Raw genomic sequence first — 18,977 nt, forward strand, 5'->3', positions numbered from 1 at the left:
GAGCAATATGACTTTGTGTTGCCTTTTTCCATATTCCGGTCGTTTTTCACGTAATGCTCGATTTAAATCGATCATTTGCTGTTGGTAGCTATCAGTGTTAACAGTTTACCATGTTTTAGCAGCTCATAATATAGGAGTCCCTTCTGATCCCACCAAACACACAGCATTGTCTTCTTTCCAAAGCGATTTGGTCTCGTAGTGGATGTCGATGGTTTGCCTGGATTCACCCACGATTTACGACGTTTAGGATTCTCAAAATATATCCATTTTTCATCAGCTGTCGCTATTCGATGGAGGAACGACTTTCTTTTGTATCTGGCGAGCAGCATTTCACAAGTGGTCTTCCGATTTGCTTGCCGTCTTTCATTCGGTTCATGCAGAACCCATTTTCCCACTTTCTGCACCTTTCTCATAGCTTTCAACCGAAGAGAAGAAGCTTTCTGCGTCACATTCAATTGCTCTGCGAGTTCCTGTTGAATTTAGTCTCATTTTCATCTAATAAGGCCTGCAATTCGTTGTCTTCTAACTTTTTCGGTGGTTTTTAGCGCTCGTCGTTTCTCACGTCAAAATCACCACTTTTGAATTTTTTAAACCACTCGAAACACTGTGTTCACTCAAGAGCATGTTCGCCAAAAGTGTTGACAAGCATTCAATGCGATTCTGCAGCAGTTTTCTTCAAATGATAATAGAAAACCAATGCTGTCCGCAAATCGCAGTTCGTAAGCACAAAAGTCGACATGTTTACGTGTTTGTTACAGATACTGATGTACGGAACTTGGGTCACTGTGTGTTGACATTTTTCGTCAGCCGTTGCGGGAAGCAGATGGCGCTGCAGACAGTCTCACGGGCCCTACACAGACGGCTAGCACATCTTTAGGGAAATTTCGGTTTCATACTTATACACTTGGTAAACGTATAATACTGCAATTCATTGAAATCCATCAAATATGTCTGTAAGTATGTGAACAAAAGCAGTGACATGGTAGTATTTCAGATAGCCAAGTACAGTGAAATTGGTAGATACATCACCAGTATCGAAGAAGCGTGGCGGATTTTCGATTTTCCCATATACGAACGCGAACTAGTTGTGCAACATCTGGCAGTACATTTGCACAATGGACAGAGAGTTTAGTTCACAAAAGACACCGCCAGAAAAACTGCAAGCGTCCACCTCAAAATACAACATTAACAGCTTTTTTCCAGCTATGCCAAACGGATCCATTCGCGAAAACCTTACTATATGTCGACGTCCCTACCTATTATACGTGGAACACGACAAGAAAAACTTTTCAACGACGAAAACAAGGAATTCCAGTGGAAGATCATCCAGGATCATGAGAACTGGCGCACTGGGCCGAGCATACACCGAACATCAGAACAACGCTGAATGTTTCTATCTCCGTCTGTTGCTGAAGTTTCACGATCTCAAGACTGTTGACGGTTACCTATGCCAGACGTACAGAGATGCATGCAAAGGCTTAGGACTACTGGAAAACGGCAACCACTGGGAATGAACACTACAAGAAGCCTCACTCACAGCCTCAGCTGAACAAATGAGACACTTATATAACAACATGCAACCTTTCGAATCCGAAACAGCTATGAGACTCCTTCAAGGAGAGTATGAGTGATGACATACTGTACCTAATCCGACAAGCTCTTCCTGATCTAACCATCGAATTCAACGACGCCATCTTCTATGAAACACTCATTCGCCTAGAAGATAAATGTTTAGCAATAAATAACCAGGCCTTAGTACAACTTGGGATGCAAGCACCACGAAAAGATGCTATCAGTGTGCTAAACTTCGAAATTACAAAGGAGAAAAGTTACAAAATCAACGAACTGCTTTAATACATTGCTCACAACAAACCACTCCTCAATAACAATCAAAAGGAACTTTACAACGTTACAATGGACCAGATCGACAACAACACTGGCGGAATTATTCGCACTTGCACTGGCATCATTCGGCATTGATCCCACACTTATAGAAGCAGGACAAACTGCCCATTCCGCCTTACAACTGCCATTGAATATAGTCGAAGAACAGATCTCGGTACGTAAAATCTCAAGAGCATCTGGACGGGATGAATCCTAAAGTAACCTAAAATTATCATCTGGGACGAATGCACAATGTCACACAAAAATCACTCGAAGCCATGGACCGATAATTACAAAACTTGCGAGGAAACTGTGAAGTGATGGAAGCGGCTCTACTTGTAATCCCTGGAGATTTTCGACAAACACTTCCAGTTATCCCCAAGTCAACGCCACCAGACGAGATCAACGCATGCTTTTAAAAAAAAATCACATCTCTGGCCACACGTACAAATACTGCGACTAACGAAAAATATGAGAGTTGAACTATCAAAAGACGAAACAACAGCACATTTTGCTCAACAACTTTTACAAACAGGTGAAGGCACATACCCTACTGACCTGACGACCAGCCCCATTAAACTCAACAGTGATTTCTGCAACAAGCCATTGCCGAAAATGAACTCATCGACCAAATTTATCCAGATATTGTTCACAACTATCCCTGGCTATTTGAAAGCGCATTTTGGCAAGTAAAAATAATATTGTCGACGATATCAGCTTTAATATTCAGAACAAAACTCCCGGTGAAGAGAGAACATACAAAACGATCGACACGATGGTAAACGTTAAAGAAAGTGTGAACTTCCCTAAAGAATTTCTACATTGAAATGCCAAAAAAAAAAAAAAAAAACTGGTACACCTGCCTAATATCGTGTAGGGCACCTGCGAGCACGCAAAAGTGCCGCAGCACGACGTGGCATGGACTCAACTAATTTTAGAAGTAGTGGTGCAGGGAACTGACACCATGAATCCTGCAGGGCTGTCCATAAATCCTTGAGAGTACGAGGGGTGGAGATCTCTTCTCAACAGCACGTTGCAAGGCATCCCAAATAGTCTAATAATGGTCGTGTCTGTTGTGTTTAGTGGCCAGCGGAAGTGTTTAATCTCAGAAGAGCGTTCCTGGAGCCACTCTGTAACAATTCTGGACGCGTGGGGTGTCGCGTTGTCGTGCTGTAATTGTCCAAGTCCTTCGGAATGCACAGTGGACATGAATGGATGCAGGTGGTCAGACAGGATGCTTACGTACGTGTCACCTGTCAGAGTCGTATCTAGGCGTATCATGGGTCCCATATCACTCCAACTGCCTACACCCCACACCATTACAGAGCCTCCACCAACTTGAACAATCCCCTGTTGACTTGCAGGATCCATGGATTCATGCGGTTGTATCCATACCCGTAAACGTCCATCCGATAGATAAAATTTGAAACGAGACTCGTCCGGCCAGGCAACACGTTTCTAGTTATCAACAGCCCAATGTCAGGGTTGACGGGCCCAGGCGAGGGTTAAAGCTTTGTGTCGTGCAGTCATCAAGGGTACACGAGTGGGTCTTTGGCTCCGAATACCCATATCGACAATGTTTCGTTGAACGGTTCACACGCTGACACTTGTTGATGGCCCAGCATTGAAATCTGCAGCAATTTGCGGAAGGGTTACACTTCTGTCACTTTGAACGATTCTCTTCAGTTGTCGTTGGTCCCATTCTTGCAGGATCTTTTTCCGGCCGCAGCGATGTCGGAGATTTGATGTTTTACCGGAATCCTGATATTCACGATACACCCTTGAAATGGTCGCACGGGAAAATCCCCACTTCATCGCTACCGCCGCGCGGGATTAGCCGAGCGGTCGCGGGCGCTGCAGTCATGGACTGTGCGGCTGGTCCCGGTGAAGGTTCGAGTCCTCCCTCGGGCATGGGTGTGTGTGTTTGTCCTTAGGATAATTTAGGTTCAGTAGTGTGTAAGCTTAGGGACTGATGACCTTAGCAGTTAAGTCCCATAAGATTTCACACACATTTGAACATTTTATGACAGCGCCATCTAGCGGGCCAACCATAGCGCCATCTGGTTTCCCCCTTCAAGTTAGACAAGTTTCGTTCTTTGTAATTTTTTCGTTTGACGCTTATTTCGTGACATATTTGGCCCGATCACAATACATGGACCACCCTGTATACCTCGGATAACAAAATGAAAAATTTTGTTTGTAAACAAGTATTGTAAATGGTTAGAATGTGTTTTCAAAAAATTTTTTATATCTCTTATACTTTAACACGTGTTGTAAATAGTTAGAGTATGTTTTCAATAAAAAAATTTTACCGCTTATACTTTAAATTTTATTCTTTTATTAACTACCACACAATCTCATATCAAATCCCTGAACGAAGCCGGGTAACCCAGTTAGTATATTTTATTTCTTACTTTTTGACGAATTAGTCCATCGTTTTTTTTTTATTATCCTGCGCAGCTAATAATGGAAAGGGATTGTCACAACAAAAATTTCTGCACTGAATAGTGGTTCATCCTTGTTACGCCACATCAAACGATGAGACATGCATTAAAAAAAATTCTAAGCTCTTCGGACATGGTGTGTCAAAACGAATAACAATATGAGGGAAAGTAGTCTTGGAAAGTAAATTCTAATGTATGGGGAGTCTAGACTATCGTTCTGAGATCCTCAGATGTGCTACAGGACAGTAAATGGCGATGGAAAAGAGATAAGGTTTGGGGGTGAGGGAAGGGAGCGGGTGCTCCAGACGTGTCCTGCGTTCTGTCTTTCCAATTTACCGGAAGAGCCGGATTTCGCTTTAGAACAGGAGTGGACATACGATCCTGGGGAATTGGACTGGGTAGCACGTGTCTCAGCTTAAGGTTAAGAACAGCTACGCTACGAGATAGGGATTGATACAGGTCTTCAGTGGCCCTTCCTGATGGGCTGCTGAAAGGACACTCAGGAGACAACTGCATCTCGCACTAATTTAGAGCAAAGGTGTACCCTTGTTCTTTCTTCCAAAAATTTTCTCTGACCCAGTGGATAAAGAAACATTAACCGTAGATAAGGAATCTATAAGGAATCCAACCATCACCCCAGGCATAAAAGTGGTGAGATTAGAACCTTGGTGGATGGAGCTAGTAAAATTTGCGAACCGGTTTATTTACAAGATAAAATGAATCACTTACTATGCCTTTCAAGCAAAATGATACGTCCAGTATGTTGGAGGATCGAGTACTCCGTCGAAGAAGAGAGAAAGCCACATCTAATGAGGAACAACAGCCGCCAACTGGGAAAGTTTTCCTAACTTTTATTATCAGGATTACGCATCGCATTGGGAAAGTATTGATCTGGTAGAACGTAGAGATGAGAAAGGCGAAAGACGTGCGATATCCATTAGCGACAGCTACAGTGTGTAAAATTCCATTTCATTGTGGGAAAGTATACAATGAAACGATGGAAAGAAATATTAAAACACGCTTAGCCGAATACAAAGCGAACTACTTCCTAGGACAAACTTACAAATCGGCCGTTGTAAAATAGGTTTCGAGACGGAAACCGCGAAACAAAATTCAATGAGGCGAGAGTTTCAGCAAAAACAACGTCTCATCGTGCATGTCGTAGAGATTTAGAAACACTATAATAATTTTAACAGAAAAGAAGAGGGCACTACGTTAAATAAAATATGAATGCCGATTTTGTGCTCTCACAACGACAATCGACTACTTTTAGTCGAGAACGACACCAGCCAGTAATACATTGCCATGGGGTGCCTCTTAATACGGAGGCGGACCTCCTTTTCCCTGGCGTGGTGCAGCAGCCCGACGTGGTGTGAACTCGAAAAGTCGTTGGAAGTCCTCTGCAGATATAGTGAGCGATGCTGCCTCTATAACAATCTATAATTGCGAAAGTGTTGCCGGTGCAGTATTTTGTGCATGAACTAACCTCTCGATTAGATCCAATAAATGTTCGATGGGATTCGTGTCGGGAGATGTCGGTGGCCAAACAATTCGGTCAAATTGTCCACAATGTTCTTCCAAACAATCGAGAACAACTGTGCCTGACGATATGGCGCACTGCCGACCATAAAAATTCCATCATTGTTTCGGAACATTAACTGCACGAATGGCTGTAAATGGCCTCCAAGTAGCCGAACATAACCACTTACAGGAAAGTATCGGTTCATTGGGATGCTAGAACCTAGTCAATTCCGTGCGAACACAGCCCACATCATTATGGAGACACTACCGGCTTGCACTGTGCCTTATTGACAACTTGGGTTCATGGAGTCGAGTGGTGTGTGTCACACTCGAATCCTACCGTCAGCTCTTATCAAGTGAAATTAGGACTCATCTGACCAGACGACGGTTTCCCAATTGTCAAGGGTCCAATCGATGCGGTTACGAGCCAAGGAGAGGCGCTGAAGACCATGTCGTGCAGTTGGCAAAGGCACTCACGTCGGTCTTCTGCTGCCATAGCCAATTAACGCCAAATTTCGTCACACTGTCCTAACGGATACGTTCATCATAGGTGCCACACTCATTTCTGAGGTTAATTGAAGCAGTGTTGCTTGTCGGTTATCAATGACAACTGCTCTGCGGCTGCTCGCGGTCGTTTAGTGAAGCTCGTCGCCGACTGCATTGTCTGTGGTGAGAGATAATGCCTGAAATTTGGTATTCTCGGCACACTCTTGAAACTGTGAATCTCGGAATATGGAATTCGCTAAAGGTTTCCGAAGTGGAATGTCCCATGCGTCTAGCTCCAAGTACCATTTCTCGTCCAAAGTCTGTTAATACCCGTGGTGCGGCGTTAATCACGCCGGACACGTATTCACGTGAATCACCTGAGTACAAAGGATAGCTCCGCCGGTGCACTGTCCTGTGTACGCCCTGCCATCTGTATATGGCCGTATTGCTGTCCCATGGCTTTAGTCACCTACTAGAGCTGGGGTATGTACGAAATTTATTCTTTAACAAAATCAACTATTTGTACTCTCAGTTGGCTTAGCTTAATGTGGTAAGACTTCTAGAGTTCTCTTGGTGTTTATGGCGGGACAAGAATAGTGACACACACCTAAATTTGGAAATACTAAATGTCACTAATGAAAAGGCTCATGTTATGAGACAAATTATTGAACTGTGGAGCATAACTGCCGCAAACATCAAATAATCACAAAACATACTAAAACGACGAAACCGTAGGAAACTAGGGAATAAATTTTGAAATAGGCCCACTCTTGCTATGGTCAGTGCCAGCTGCATACAGAATGAATACTACTTGCTCCGTTTACATGTATATCGATACAAGCAGCGCACAGCACCCCCGTGCTGTTAGAGCCGTAGTCGCGTATCTCCCTAAATCACCTGAGGTAAGTAACGACGTCATCTTGCTAACTTTCTTCATTGGTTCCACGCGCACCGTCTTCCCGTCACATCGAGTATTACGTAAATTCTTTGCAAACGTACAGAAGTTTAGCTGTTGAAATGTAGAAATATAATTACCACTCTAGGAGTCTCCGAAGCCCATCGCTCTGAATCAACAGAGTGAGACGGTGCAGTGGAAACACGTGGAACGATACGGTGCAGTGGAAAGACGCTCCACTCGTATTCAGAACAGCAATTCAAATCACCCGGCCATCCAGCCTTAGGCTGCCTGTGGTCGCCCTAAATCTATTAAAGCAAATGCCGGGATGGCTCATTTGAAACGGACACAACCGATTTGCTTATCCATTCTTGCCTAATCCGACCTTGCATTTCATCTCTAATGGCTTTGCCGTCGATGGGACATTAAATCTGTATCTCCCTTCTTGCTTCATTCTCCAGCATTCCTGCTCAGGCACCGAAAATGTGGTAGTCTTTTATACCGGCATGAATCTGAAGATCTCAACGAAGAGCCAGTTCTGGAACAAGACTTTAATAGTGAGGAAACCACTGAAGCATGTTTATGGCCAGAAGACGTAATCGTGGATCTGATTTCGGAATTTTCCAGCTACAGTTTCTTTTCAATTCTTCAATTCAATTTATGACCAAAGAATTTGGACATGTTATCTCTGAACTCTAACACAGGTCGTTCATAGTTAATAATCATGGTGATGTAAAATGTTTTATATTACGAGGGACGTTCAGAAAGAAATGCTACACATTTTTTTCTGAAAGCAGTTTAGTTTTATGCAGGATTCCAATAAACCGTGTTATTCCTTATTCTACTGGTGCCGGCCTAGGTGGCAGAGCGGTTCTAGGCGCTATAGTGTGTAACCGCGAGACCGCTACGGTCGCAGGTTCGAATCCTGCCTCGGGCATGGATGAGTGTGATGTCCTTAGGTTAGTTAGGTTTAAGTAGTTCTAAGTTCTAAGGAACTCATGACCTCAGCAGTTAAGTCTCATAGTGCTCAGAGCCATTTGAACCAACTCTATTGGTGAACCCTAAGAATACGTGTACAAAAATCCATTTGCGGAGACAACCATGTCTAAGAGGTAGCAATAGATTTTGAGAAAGCAAGTGGAATACTGCTATTGCGGTGAAATAAAGAAAGGTGTGTACCCGAGCTCACTAAATGTTTCAACACCGGTGTTGATTATGTGGAAACGCAACTAAAGTTAGGTTACTTCCTTGAATTTGAACTAGTAAAATAGGCACATCAATTTAAAAGTAAAAATTTATCGTCTTAGTACTAAACAGAAATTTTTGAAAAAGTTTACAATTATTTGTTTTAATGCTTACCAGCTCATCGAGGCGTTTAGCAAGGGCGTATCCAATTCTCGATTCACAACCTGTGATGACTACAACCTTGCCCGCTGCTGAAACCTGGAACACAAAGTGAGTAATTTAATTCAATAACATATTTTCCGCAGCGCTTGATGTTAAAATCATGTTTATCTGCATTACAGACCAAATATTATAAACGTAAAATCCTGAAGCCACGAGCAACAATGGCGATTACTATTGTGGGAAAATAATCCGAAGATTAGATTGTAAAAAACAAATAGGACAACTGACAGCTGATTGTACCTCACGGATTACACTACTGTGGTCAATAACATTATAAATAAAAACAAAAACGTCGTACTTGTAGTCCTTATGAGTGCTATGCCGAAGCTGGCCAATTCAGCAATAGAGGCCAGAAATGATCTTGAGTTACGACGAAAAGAAATTAGCCATTAACACATAAAATTACCTAACAAGTACTTATACCTGCAAACAAAGATAAATTGATGATGAACGATAATTTCGTACCACATTTGGACGTTTCTGCATATAATACTTATGTTATGGTGACTTAAGTAGATGCAAATTGACAAGGAGAATAGACTTACAATAATACAAAAAACCACTCACAAAGCGACATAACGCATCAAAACAAATCTTCTGAGACTGGGTAAGTCACTGAGAATTGTAGAGAATATCCCACAACCTAAAACTATTACACTCCTGGAAATTGAAATAAGAACACCGTGAATTCATTGTCCCAGGAAGGGGAAACTTTATTGACACATTCCTGGGGTCAGATACATCACATGATCACACTGACAGAACCACAGGCACATAGACACAGGCAACAGAGCATGCACGATGTCGGCACTAGTACAGTGTATATCCACCTTTCGCAGCAATGCAGGCTGCTATTCTCCCATGGAGACGATCGTAGAGATGCTGGATGTAGTCCTGTGGAACGGCTTGCCATGCCATTTCCACCTGGCGCCTCAGTTGGACCAGCGTTCGTGCTGGACGTGCAGACCGCATGAGATGACGCTTCATCCAGTCCCAAACATGCTCAATGGGGGACAGATCCGGAGATCTTGCTGGCCAGAGTAGTTGACTTACACCTTCTAGAGCACGTTGGGTGGCACGGGATACATGCGGACGTGCATTGTCCTGTTGGAACAGCAAGTTCCCTTGCCGGTCTAGGAATGGTAGAACGATGGGTTCGATGACGGTTTGGATGTACCGTGCACTATTCAGTGTCCCCTCGACGATCACCAGTGGTGTACGGCCAGTGTAGGAGATCGCTCCCCACACCATGATGCCGGGTGTTGGCCCTGTGTGCCTCGGTCGTATGCAGTCCTGATTGTGGCGCTCACCTGCACGGCGCCAAACACGCATACGACCATCATTGGCACCAAGGCAGAAGCGACTCTCATCGCTGAAGACGACACGTCTCCATTCGTCCCTCCATTCACGCCTGTCGCGACATCACTGGAGGCGGGCTGCACGATGTTGGGGCGTGAGCGGAAGACGGAATAACGGTGTGCGGGACCGTAACCCAGCTTCATGGAGACGGTTGCGAATGGTCCTCGCCGATACCCCAGGAGCAACAGTGTCCCTAATTTACTGGGAAGTGGCGGTGCGGTCCCCTGCGGCACTGTGTAGGATCCTACGGTCTTGGCGTGCATCCGTGCGTCGCTGCGGTCCGGTCCCAGGTCGACGGGCACGTGCACCTTCCGCCGACCACTGGCGACAACATCGATGTACTGTGGAGACCTCACGCCCCACGTGTTGAGCAATTCGGCGGTACGTCCACCCGGCCTCCCGCATGCCCACTATACGCCCTCGCTCAAAGTCCGTCAACTGCACATACGGTTCACGTCCACGCTGTCGCGGCATGCTACCAGTGTTAAAGACTGCGATGGAGCTCCGTATGCCACGGCAAACTGGCTGACACTGACGGCGGCGGTGCACAAATGCTGCGCAGCTAGCGCCATTCGCGGCCAACACCGCGGTTCCTGGTGTGTCCGCTGTGCCGTGCGTGTGATCATTGCTTGTACAGCCCTCTCGCAGTGTCCGGAGCAAGTATGGTGGGTCTGACACACCGGTGTCAATGTGTTCTTTTTTCCATTTCCAGGAGTGTATTTCAGTCTTCAAGTGTGCAAAAACAGGTAAAACCGTAACACACGGGCCCTGTAAATTCTGCCCATCAAACAATGACAGTAAAGACGTTGCATGGAAATTGTAGCTGACGTATTTAGGAACTTCACATCACCATACTATAAGCAACGAATAAGAATAGTGTGTTGAATTGTTATGTGCCATACATCATGGTTTCGTCATTCTTGTACGTTACAATATAAATGTATTATGTAAAAGAACACCGTGATAAAAATATTATTAGTAAAAAGTTGTGCGCAGCTGCACGTAGAGATTATTAATTGCTGTACTTTTTTAGTAATAGAGTTTTTAGCAATTTATTGTCCATTCCGTGCTTAATTTCAACAGATATTGTCATATTGATCCGAAGAGTATGTCCATTAAGTATATTCGAACAGAACAGTAGCGTTAACCATTACACCTTCTCGTTCGGTAGGTAATTTAAGAATATAGACTAACGTGTGCTCTGTAGAAGATTCTCTGTAATTAGTGCCCTTCTGCAGTGTTCTGCAGATGTATTTTGTGAAATAATTTCATAGTCGACTATCGATTATTAAAGCAAAGTCGATCAAAATCAGTAGCAACAGATTCTTTGATCTAATCTAAATTTATACCAGAAAAATTATATTGTTCCATACATAATACATGTTTATAACAGCAGTACAACGTTGCTGATTGCTTACTGATTCCATGGAGACCATTTTATCCTTCTGAAATTGTAACTTTGGATTCATGTAAGAAGTCCACAATTCGAATGTTAGAGCCAGTTAAATTCATCACCCCATACTTTGAAACCATAAATTGAGGATCTAAAATAACAAAAGATCATAATAGGATAATAGGTTTCATAGGCGACCAATTCCTTTGGATAATTGCAAAATAGTGTGAAGTATCAAGGTGAGCATTTATGATGCAATAGTGAAATTCAGTTAAACGACCGTCTTAAAAAGTAATGTTCATTCAGCCAATGCTGGAAAACAAAATATCATGTTTTACATGTACAACTGCAACGCAAGTGAATCGGGTGAGATAATATTAATAGAATATTAATCATCATTTTAAATTCTTTGTAACTTCTGAAATATTACAGACTGGCAAAATCTGAGACCAGTTTTGATATCAGCCAATATTTCCTTTAAGAAGATAAATTTTGTACATTATTTTACAGTTGTCTCAAATTTCGTAAAAATTCCATTTATTTTATTTTGCTAAGCTTGCAGAACGATTTGTGTATGGAATTGATGGTTCAATAATTGTTGCTACCACGTTAATCTATATTATGATTAATTTAATATACAAAGTGCAAACACGTGTATGCAAAAGCTAATATATACAGGTTGAAGCGAAATTCGCGCACTCGGGCTTCGCAGCGCGATTTCTCACACGCCAGCGATAGAAAAATATGTCACAAAATTTCGTCCGGCGAGTACATCTGGCAGAGAAAGGATGTTACAGAGTGGAAATCTGGCAACACTGTAACTACATGTATGGTAACTACCTCTGTCAGCACATGTTAGTTCTGCTCTACAGTTTGTGCTGTGGATAGTGTTTTGGGTTAGCATGCAGTAGGTCAATGGTTCGACCCTGGATTGAGGTGTATATTTTTTATATGGTAAATGTAGTCCAGTGGTACGTTATCTGGCATCTTAGTCGTCAACAGCGATTGCAGCGGGTCCTCTAGAAAACATTTGCACTTACATACTACAAACGTAGAAATGGAAGGTTGGTCGGCTTTGAAAGAAGCGCTTTCCACACTGTGGGCGTGAATTTATTCACACCACTTCATCTACTAAATGCGAAACCTGTTTTCTTTGCATCCTCCTCCAATGGTCCCATAGATTAATACCAACTATTATTCTTGCCTCATTCAGGTTCACTACATTTCGTTAGGGCCTTACATTACAAGTAGGACTAGCAACGTACTATGAGAATAATGTCCAAACTCGGTTACTATTTGCATGTGTTATCACCATGGTCCATTATTATTATTATTATTATTATTATTATTATTACTCTATCAATGGGATTGTGGAAACATCATATCTCTTACCATTAGGGAAACAGTGTAATTCGAAACCGAACATTTCACAATTAGTGGCGTCGGGATGAATCGTGCAGAACAATATCTTTTAGAGGGGTAATGCGTGTTAGGTGGAACAGCGCGCAGGACTGGCGGCGTGTTTGTACTGTATGCGCTGTCCACCAGACAGGGACTAGTTGCGAGCGAAGTAACGTGCCCGTGACACACTCCAATGTACATGAGTTCAAAATGGTTCAAATGGCTCTGAGCACTATGGGACTTAACATCTGAGGTCATCAGTCCCCTAGGCTTAGAACTACTTAAACCTAACTAACCTAAGGACATCACACACATCCATGCCCGAGGCAGGATTCGAACCTGCGACCGTAGCAGCAGCGCAGTTCCGGACTGAAGCGTCTAGAACCGCTCGACCACAGCGGCCGACCAATGTACATGAGTACACGTATCGAATTTTCCCATTGTAAAACTGTAAACCAGTATGGCAGACGTACGGCATAAACAAACGATATATATATATATATATATATATATATATATGGATGTGCTTCTGGTCCTCGGTGCATCTGATAACTGGGCTGGTATTGCCACTCTTGATTATGCTAGATATCCTTGTCGACGCCGTTCAGATAAAAATGCGTTCCGTCATCTGGATCCACGCCTTCGGGAGTCAAGTTCTCTCCTTCCACCACTGAATGACAGAGGTCGTCCACGGACTCGCCGTACTCCAGTTACTAAGGAAGCTGCTTTGGAGGTCATACACGAAGAACCTCAGCGAAGTACATGTAGCGTAGCAGGGCAGCTGCGTGTCTCGCAACGCACGGTCGTTAACATGCTGCACGAGCATGGGTTGTACCCCTGTCATTATGCTTTCACACAACACCTGCATCCTGCAGATTTCCATCAGTGGATGCAATTCTGCGTATGGTTCTGACAACAACAAGAAGCCAACGATGACTTCGAGGGCACCGTAATACGGTCGGATGAAGCAGCAGTCACTCGTGAGGTTGTCTTCAATATGCACAATGCCCACCGATGATGTGAGGTTAACCTGCACGTCACCCGCGACCATGGATATCAAGTTCATTTTAGTATCGACGTCTGGACCGGAATATTGGGCGACAGGTGTTTGGGCCCTTCCATGTTGCCTAATCAGTTGACTGCACGACGGTATCACGCATTCCTCAAACTATCTGCCTGATGTGGTGGAAGACGTTTCACTACATGTTCAGCAGAGGATATGGTTCCAACATGATGGTGCACCTCCACATGCTGGAATTAATGTGCGACAGTATTTGGACAGAAAATTTCTAGGGAAAAGGCTCAGTCGTGGAGGTCCAGTTGTATGGGCACCGCGTTCACCTGACCTAAATCCCCTGGGTTTCTTCCTGTGGGGACACCTGAAGGAGCACGTGTACTCCACTCTGCCGACGAATGTGGAAGAATTGGTCGCACGTGCTCATGCTGCTCTTGTTACTGTGGACGAAGCTCTGTTGCAAAGGGTCCAGAGCTGTATGTTCCTGCGGGTTACGCCATGTTTGGACGTGCAGTGAAGTCGCTTTGAGCATCTGTTTTTCTGAGGACAACGTATTCTGTTGTGAAGGTAATGCGGTTGTTATTATGGACATTATTATTGTCACTGGTTGCTAATGTGCGACATCTGAACGCTCATATTACGTGTAGAATAAATCAGAAGTAGATGTTGTGTTATTGTACTGTGCTTCGTTTTTAGCATTTCGAAATTGATATTGTTTTTGTAGTTACTCTGTTATATGACAGGTCATTTGTTTCAACTATCTATTTCTTATTTGTGTAACCACGTAATTTTTATGTTCAGCGTTACAAAATGCTGTAAATTTAGGATACAGGTGACATGAGAAACGGTTTATATAACAGTATGAAATGCCAGAATGAGATTAGCAAATAAAAACTATGCGCCCCTACCTAGCATCGAACCCTCGACCTCCTGCATGCTTACCCAAAATTCTATCCACTGCAACAACTGTACAGCACAAAGAACATGTGCTGACTGAGGTAGTTACCATACATGTGGTTAGGGTGTTGCCAGATTTCCACTCTTTAACGACCTTTTTCTGCCAGATGTACTCCCTGGACGAAATTTTGTTACAAACATTTTTTCATCGCTGGCATGTGAGGAGTCGCGCTGCGAAGCCAGTGTGTGCAAATTTCACTTCACCATATATATATATATATATATATATATATATATATATATATATATATATATATGTGTGTGTGTGTGTGTGTGTGTGTGTGTGTGTGTGTGTGTATGACATAAATAAAAATAATACTGGCCATCCTGCAGCTTGTACTTCGTTTTCGTAACCTCACATCCCTTAAACTAGTGGGGAGAGGCATGTTCATAAACAGATTTTTGAGAGGTCTGAACAGGTAGTTCAGAGTGAGTTAACAATGAGGTAGGTCGTGTGGCCGACAGTACGTGCATTTTTGTTACTGCCCATCGAAGTTAGGATGGCATCACTGGAAAAACATGGCCGATGACTGTTGGTGTTGTGACTGCTTGTCGACTGTGTTTACGTAATAAATGTAATTATATGAAGACATGTTTAGACTTATTGCTTTGTACATAGAACACTATGCCAGTATAAGTCAACCCTCAGACCAGACTCCCGGAATGGACTGTGTCCGGTGTAATTCATCAGCTTTTATTGATGAAATCCAAAGAAAATGAATTTATGGTGTAACAGTATGAAGACTAAGAATTTAATTGATTATTGACCTCAAATGTTAGGAAACGCCACAAATTACGGACGTTGAGCTAAGATCCAAATCATTGATGTGGCAGAAATTAAAGTGACTGTTACAGGACCACTAAATTATTTCTTTCCACTCATTTCTGTTGCTTCCGTCATGCCTGTTCAAGATAATGCCTGACTCGTATGACGGTTTTATCATATAGCAGACACTGGTATGGAACATCGGACACCCAACACCATACATTTACATCAATAGCAAGTAGCTGTAGATTCAGGTCCAGTTGTACTGCCTCGCTACATTTGCACACCTAGGTCATACAAAAGGTACGTAGCACTCTACAAAAGGCATACGAGCACAAGGTACAAGTTCTTGAGATTGCGTTTGTATCAATTAAATATTGTTATTGTTATTGTTATATTGGTGCATTTTGCAATCAGATATTAATCAAGTGTTTACTTGATCTTCGAAATAGTATTGCTTATACGGGCATTTATAATTTTTTGTATTTCATTTTCATGGAAAAACTGTAATACTGTGCCGCCATAAAATTGTTCATTTTCGAGAGTCTATCTTCAACGGAAATTACTCCGAATGTGGTGAGGCTTATGAGGAATCAGTTCCTTTATTTCAATTAGTTAAGAAATTATCAACTGAATTTAAATTATGTAAGAAACCCATGTGATAGGCATCAGAAAAGTTCAACCAGAGATGAGAACATTGATACAGTGGACGAGATGATATTAGAACGTAGACTTTGGGAAAATCGATGAGAAATTTCGGAGAAATTACAATATTTAGAAATTAGGAGTTATATTTTGGAGGTAAAACCGTTTATTGTGTTATGTAGACGTTCTCGATTCCATATTCAGTAAAGGAAATGCGACACGCCAAGCAAGGAAGAAACAGTGATGTACAGTTGCTAGACTGGTATGAGAAGCACAGACGAAATGTAGATTACGACTGTCTGCGTGATTCGTGTGTATCGGGTACTGGTTACTCTAAAAAAGTCTTTTACAAAAACAAGACAAATGATATATCCTACTTCAGTATGGAGAATACATTAGGGACACAAAGTAAACAGTCGAGCTGTACTCACATCGTATCCAACGGGAATGAGAGTTCAGCAATGTGTAAAAAGTTATTACACGCACTTAAACTACAAATGAACAACCTAGTTTATATTTCACCAAGAGTAAACATATTTCTTCACAGAAATCTTTTTTAACGTGTATTGTACACGAATATTTTGGCAGTCTCCTCTCGAAAATGATGTTAGACTCATGTTTCGAATCCCCTTGCTGCTCAACTATCAGCATTCGTAACATCGTCTGGCAACGCCCAGAGTATGTGGAGGAAGTTCCGAACAGTACCTGTCGATGATCTTTGACGTTGTCCTTGGTTCAAATGTACAGTCTCGTCATTTTGTTTCCCTGGAAACAGGGAACGTGCTCAAATTTGCCAAGTAAGCGTGAGGGAATCTAACATGATTTTGTGTAGGAAAGCATGGCTGTATTCGTACAAGACGACACTGAAGAGCCAAACAAACTGGTACACCTGTTTAATATCGTGTAGGGCCCCCGCGAGCACGCAGAAGTGCCACAACACGACGTGGCATGCACTCGACTAATATCTGAAGTAGTGCTGGAGGGAACTGACACCATGAATCCTGCAGGGCTGTCCATAGATCCGAGTACGAGTGGGTGGAGATCTCTACTGAACAGCACGTTGCAAGGCATCCCAGATAAGCTCAATAATGTTCATTTCTGGGACGTTTGGCGGCCAGCTGAAGTGTTTAAACTCAGAGGAGTGTTTCTGGAGTCACTCTGTAGCAATTCTGGACGTGTGGCGTGTCGCATTGTCTTGCTGGAATTGCGCAAGTCCGTCGGAATGCACAGTGAACATGAATGGATACAGGTGACTAGACATGATTCTTACGTACGTATCACCTGTCAGAGTCTTATCTAGACGTATCAGTCCAACTGGACAAGCCCCACACCATTACAGAGCCTCCATCAGCTTGAACAGTCTCCTGATGACATGCAGTGTCCATGGATTCATGAGGTTGTCTCCATACCCGTATACGTCCATCCTCTCGATACAATTTGAAACGAGACTCGTCCGGCCAGGCAACATGTTTCCAGTCATAAATAGTCCAGCATCGGTGTTGACGGGCCCCGGATAGGCGTAAAGCTTTGTGTCGTGCAGTCATACGGATACCGTGTGGATCTTCAGCTCCAAAAGCCCATATCGATGATGTTTCGTGGAATGATTCGCACCCTGACACTTTTTAATCTCCCAGCATTGAAATCCGCAGCAATTTGCTGAAGGGTTGCACTTCTGTCACGTTCAGTCGTAAATGGTCCCGTTCATGCAGGATCTTTTTCTGGTCACAGCGATGTCGGAGATTTGATGTTTTGCCGTTTCCCTGTTATTCACGACACACTCGGAGATGTTGTGTCCCATTGCTTTTGGCCGACTATAACACGACGTTCAAACTCACTTAAACCTTCATAACTGGACATTGTAGCAGCAGTAACGATCTAACAACTGCACGAGACACTTGTTGTCTTATACAAGCTTTGCCGACCGCAGCACCGTATTCTGCTGTTTACGTATCTCTGCATTTGAATACGCATGCCTATACCAGTTTCTTTGGAGTTCAGTGTAGTACGCCCGGAGTTGTAAGATTTGTGGGAGTTGTTCACCAGCTGGCGTTTTTACGACCAGAGTGAGGCGCTGTTTACCTCTTCGTCCGTGGAACAGACCTGTTGTGACAACATCGTTGTCAAGCGCTGGTATACGAGTACAAGAGAAGTTTCTGCCAGAGAAATCTGCTCCAGGTGTACGTTTCAAATGTTGCGTCGCATAATTACTACAGAAAGCCAAAGAAATATGAATGTCAGTTTTATAATTTGTTATATAAAAAATAACAGTCAAATAGAGAGTAAACAATAACATTTACCTGTTTACGCATGAGATTAACCCTTGAAATTAAGACATATCAACGTTGTAATGGGTTATGGAAGCTTTGAGTAATTTTTTGTATCTTATAGTTCTGTAATATCTCCCTGTCCAAAAGGGCTTCCTTGATTTGTTTTTAATTGAACTTGTGTAGTGGATAGCATATTTCCTTAAACTGACAGTAACTGAATAGCTTTTAGATAGATAATTATTACGTTCAAATACAAAACACATTGCACTCTGGTAAGTGTCTTGCGTATTAAGTTCGAGTACATATGGAGTTCCCGGGATATGCTGGTAAGTTATCTTGTGAGCGTAAAGAGTCCGTTGTTGAGAGCCCAGAAAGGTAAAACAGTTGTCTTTATTACAGTCACGACAATGTTCGAACCTCCTCCGTGTGCGGCTCGCGTTGTTGCCGTTGGTAGGTTGGCATCGTGTAATAGGGATAGTGGCGTCTCGTCTTCTTCTTGTGTTTACTGGCACCACTACGTTCGCTAGCGTTGTCTGT

The 18,977-nt window shown here is 43.0% G+C and overlaps 1 protein-coding gene across 1 annotated transcript in view; it reads right to left on the reverse strand.

Annotated features, from left to right (window-relative positions):
- Positions 1-18,977, reverse strand: part of LOC124721142 (D-beta-hydroxybutyrate dehydrogenase, mitochondrial-like) — a 282,303-nt gene that overhangs the window by 93,884 nt on the left and 169,442 nt on the right. The window contains exon 2 of the mRNA XM_047245961.1: positions 8,590-8,673. Coding sequence (XP_047101917.1) covers positions 8,590-8,673 — 84 coding nt within the window. The remainder of the gene's footprint in view (positions 1-8,589; positions 8,674-18,977) is intronic.

The sequence above is a fragment of the Schistocerca piceifrons genome, chromosome X, assembly GCF_021461385.2.
Source record: "Schistocerca piceifrons isolate TAMUIC-IGC-003096 chromosome X, iqSchPice1.1, whole genome shotgun sequence".
Classification (NCBI taxonomy): Eukaryota; Metazoa; Arthropoda; class Insecta; order Orthoptera; family Acrididae; genus Schistocerca; species Schistocerca piceifrons.